Source organism: Cynoglossus semilaevis, chromosome 15, assembly GCF_000523025.1.
Source record: "Cynoglossus semilaevis isolate Cse_v1.0 chromosome 15, Cse_v1.0, whole genome shotgun sequence".
Taxonomy (NCBI): domain Eukaryota; kingdom Metazoa; phylum Chordata; class Actinopteri; order Pleuronectiformes; family Cynoglossidae; genus Cynoglossus; species Cynoglossus semilaevis.
The window spans coordinates 19,750,742-19,754,908 of NC_024321.1; the positions used below are offsets into that span (position 1 = coordinate 19,750,742).

Here is a 4,167-nt window from a genome sequence, read left to right on the forward strand (position 1 = left end):
GTAGTACAGACTCACGTAGTACAGACTCACGTAGTACAGACTCACGTAGTACAGACTCATGTAGTACAGACTCATGTAGTACTTCTCTGTACTGTGTACCAGACGTCAGGTCATTTTTGTTGTTCCAGTGACATCTTTCCCTTGTGTGTGTGTGTGTGTGTGTGTGTGTGTGTGTCCTCTCAGTCAGGGGGAGACAACATGAACCTCTCAGACCTGCCCACCTTCACCCCCACCAACTTCCCCCCCAGTGCCTTCAACTATGAGCGACCCAGGCATTTCATCCAGTCCCAGCCGTCCTTCCAGGCGCCCAGTTACGACAGCGTGGTTCGTGACGCTCAGGAGTACCAGAACGCAGACCCACCGGGTCAGGGCCAGGGCAGGTCCACACCGGGTCACTCGGCCTCTCGGAGTCAGTCTGTGTCAAAGTCCTCGTCACGGTTTGAGTCCATGAACCAGATCCAAAGCCAGTTCACGGCTCAGACTGGCCACCAGAACCAGACCAACGGACTGGTCAAGTCTTCTCCTTCTTCTGGTCTCAGCTCTCCTGTCCCCTCCTCCTCCTCCTCCACATCTGCCCTCTTTACTCCCGTGGTCTGCACCTCCTCGTCCTCAGCACCGCGTACGACCGTGCGTTCGACCATCACTCTCACCCCCAACGTGCCCAGCGCCACCGGTCTGGGCAGTGCCACCCTGCCGGCCAACCAGGACGGCATGTCTGCCCCCGCCGCTTACCTCTGCTCCGTGCTGCCCTCCCAAAACGCCTTCCCTTTTTCATCCTCCAAACTCTCCCCCAACTCCAGCCTTCCTCCTCCCTCTGTGTCCCCCCCCCGCTCCCCTCTGTCTCCATCCTCCTCCTCTTCCTCCTCCTTCCAACAGCTCAACAGTCAGAACAGAGTACAACCTGCAGTGGTCTCCCTGCCCGCCCACTACAAGGGGTCCCCCAACACGTGAGTCTGACAGGAAGTGACAGTGACGTAGAGAGGAAGTAGCTCCAAATCAAAGATACGATCGTGTCGTGTCGTGTCGTGAGCGAATGGTTCGATATCTTTGTTTTGGAATTAAAAATTCAAGGCCGGTCGTGTTTCTGTCTGTTGCCTGACGTCCAGTACAGTGACCCCTCTCCTCCTCCTCCTCCTCCTCCTCCTCCTCCTCCTCCGTCTCACAGCCTCCCTAAACCCATCCTGAAGAAGTCGGTGGCTCCGCGGCCGTCCTCCTCCCGCTCCACGGACGAAGACATCCAGGGCTCCAAGGACGCCCTCATCCAAGACCTGGAGAAGAAGCTGCGCACCAAGGAGGCCCGGAGGAGGAGCACTCAGGTGTGTGTGTGTGTGTGTGTACGGGTGTCATCTCTCTCTGTGTGTGTGTGTGTACTCACACCAGGACGTCTTTGGTCTTTTGGACAGAAACTGTCGTACGAAGAGCGAATGGCGCGGAGGCTGCTGGGTCCAGACAACGTCAGCACCGTCTTTGACCAGGACCGTCTTTCAGACTCACAACTGGACCAGGTGTGTGTGTGTGTGTGTGAGTGTGTGTGTGTGTGAGTGTGTGTGTGTGTGAGTGTGTGTGTGTGTGTACCCACACGAGGACGTCTTTGGTCTTGTGGACAGAAACTGTCGTACGAAGAGCGAATGGCGCGGAGGCGGCGGGGTCCAGACAACGTCAGCACCGTCTTTGACCAGGACCGTCTTTCAGACTCACAACTGGACCAGGTGTGTGTGTGTGTGTGCGCGCTGGGGGATTGTCTTGTCAAAAAAAACACATGTTCTCCATGTCACACACACACACACACACACACACACTCACACACACACACACACACACTCTTGTCTGTGTGTAGTTCAGCAGTTATTTCTGGTCTACTTTCTGAGAACAGGCCTTAGTGACAGGTGACAACAAGGATATTGTGTTGGAACACACACACTCACGTGCACACACTCACGTGCACACACTCACTGTATGGTTGTTTTTTTTCTAACTTTCTTTTCTTTTACAGCCAGATTCACCGGAGGGAAAACACACAGGTGGACTGTGGTAAATACACATGGTGTCACATGGTCAGTCACATGGTCAGTCACATGGTCAGTCACATGGTCAGTCACTGCAGACACAGGAGCAGCTGATGAACCTGACACACTGTAGTTACAGAAACAAACAGGGTGCAGGAGCAGGAGCAGCCTGGTGGAGGCAGTAGTGAGCTAATCACATGGAGATCAGCTGTTGTTGTTGTTGTTGCTGTTGCTGTTGTTGTTGTTGTTGTTGTTTAGACAGTCAACTGTCAACACCTTCGTCTCACTCTGACTGAAAGCCACCAACTGGGGATATATTTCCAGTTATATTTTTATATATTTTCCTTAACATTTTTCAGTGTAATAAATGATGAATCACGATAACTGATGATGATGATGATGATGATGATGATGCTGAGGGATCATGACTCACCCACAGGGGGAGACATCACTCAGGGACAGATGAGAGAGGTAACGAGGGCTCAGCTATCCAGGAGAAATGCTATGCCCCCCGCTTCCTGCAGATCCCCCCAGACCTGACTGTGGAGGAGGGGCGCTTCTGTAGGGTTGACTTTGAGGTGAGGCTGACACACACACACACGGACACACACGGACACACACACACACAGCTGCAGCTCTGTTAACACAGCTGTCTCCTGGTAGGTCGGGGGTCTCCCCACACCAGACGTCTGCTGGTACCTGGATGGTAAAGCCATTCGTCCAGACGACTACCATAAGATGTTGGTGTGTGAGAAGGGGCTGCACTCCTTCATCATAGAGATCGTCACGGTGCACCACGCCGGCGTGTACGAGTGCGTGGCCAAGAACCGGGCCGGAGAGAGCCGGTTCTCCATGAGGCTGGACGTCATCGGTAATCACAGCTCTGAGTCATCACTTGGTGTGTTTAAAAAGGTTACGTCACCTCCTCTGCTCCTGTAGCCCAGGAGCTTCTCCGTCCTCCCACCTTCGTCCAGAAAATGTCCAACTCCCGAGCACTAGAGGGCGACACTGTGAGATTAGAATGTAAGGTGGACGCCTCCCCTCCACCACAGCTGTTCTGGAAGAAAGATAAGGACATGATGCGCCTCGATCCCACCAGAATGAGGTGGGTCTCACACACACACACACACACACACTCTCATGACAAAATGATATAATCTTTTTAAAATTGAAAATCTACATGTCATAATAAGAAAACAGAGTAGAATAAAAAAGTAGACAGAAATATTTTGAGCGTTGAAGCCCAGAGAGTATACGCTGGGAGCATTTTAATGAGAGTACAATGTTAGAGTAAACAGAGTACTTCACTTAGTCCAGTGTAGTAGAGTATAACTAGTACAAATGGACATTATATAAGATTGAAGTGGAGCTCATTTCTTCTTTATTTGGTTGGTGATGAATGTGTGTCTGTGCTCAGTCTGTACCAGGACGGTTCAGGACGTCAGTGTCTGTTGATAGAGAGGGTGCTGAAGTCTGATGCTGGATGGTACACGCTCTCTGCCATCAATGAAGCTGGCATGTCCACGTGCAACGCCAGGCTGGATGTCAGCGGTGAGTCTGACTTCTCATTGAACACACGCTGCGTCATGTGACCAGGCGGAGACACAATGACAGGATCAAAGCTCTCTTCACCAACCTGTCTACATGACAGCCAATCATGTCAGGCAAAACAAAAAATAGGTTCTTGGGTTTCTGCTTCATCACACCACCTGCTGCATGAAGGGGGCGCTAACAGGACTGTTACAAAAGTAGTCAGCTGATCAGCAAACCTGAAGTTGGTCTGAGAGGAACAGGAAGCTCACGTTGTTCCCTGAGGACATCAATATTATATCAAACCAGACCAGACCAGACCAGACCAGGTGAGCTTCACAGACCATGTCAGTTGGTGAGCTTCACAGACCATGTCAGTTGTTGGTGAGCTTCACAGACCATGTCAGTTGGTGAGCTTCACAGACCATGTCAGTTGGTGAGGTCACAGTTTGACTGGAGGTGGTTTGAATTTCTAAATAACTGTGATCAAATCCAGTCGTGATCATGTCAGATTGTGTGGTTACGTCCCTGCAGGGAACTGAAAAAATGTCAACTTTTAAATAACTCACCTTGTCTTGTGTCTTCATGTCCCCCCCCCCCACCCCACCCACCGATACGACATGTCTGTACA

At 51.5% G+C, this 4,167-nt stretch overlaps 1 protein-coding gene across 1 annotated transcript in view; it reads left to right on the forward strand.

The window, feature by feature from the left end:
* LOC112486256 (myotilin) overlaps positions 1–4,167 on the forward strand; it is an 8,294-nt gene that overhangs the window by 1,196 nt on the left and 2,931 nt on the right. The window contains exons 2-9 of the mRNA XM_025063202.1: positions 184–947; positions 1,166–1,316; positions 1,404–1,505; positions 1,994–2,031; positions 2,446–2,584; positions 2,670–2,877; positions 2,946–3,111; positions 3,424–3,557. Of these exons, the coding sequence (XP_024918970.1) occupies positions 199–947; positions 1,166–1,316; positions 1,404–1,505; positions 1,994–2,031; positions 2,446–2,584; positions 2,670–2,877; positions 2,946–3,111; positions 3,424–3,557 (1,687 nt within the window). The 5' untranslated portion in view covers positions 184–198. The remainder of the gene's footprint in view (positions 1–183; positions 948–1,165; positions 1,317–1,403; positions 1,506–1,993; positions 2,032–2,445; positions 2,585–2,669; positions 2,878–2,945; positions 3,112–3,423; positions 3,558–4,167) is intronic.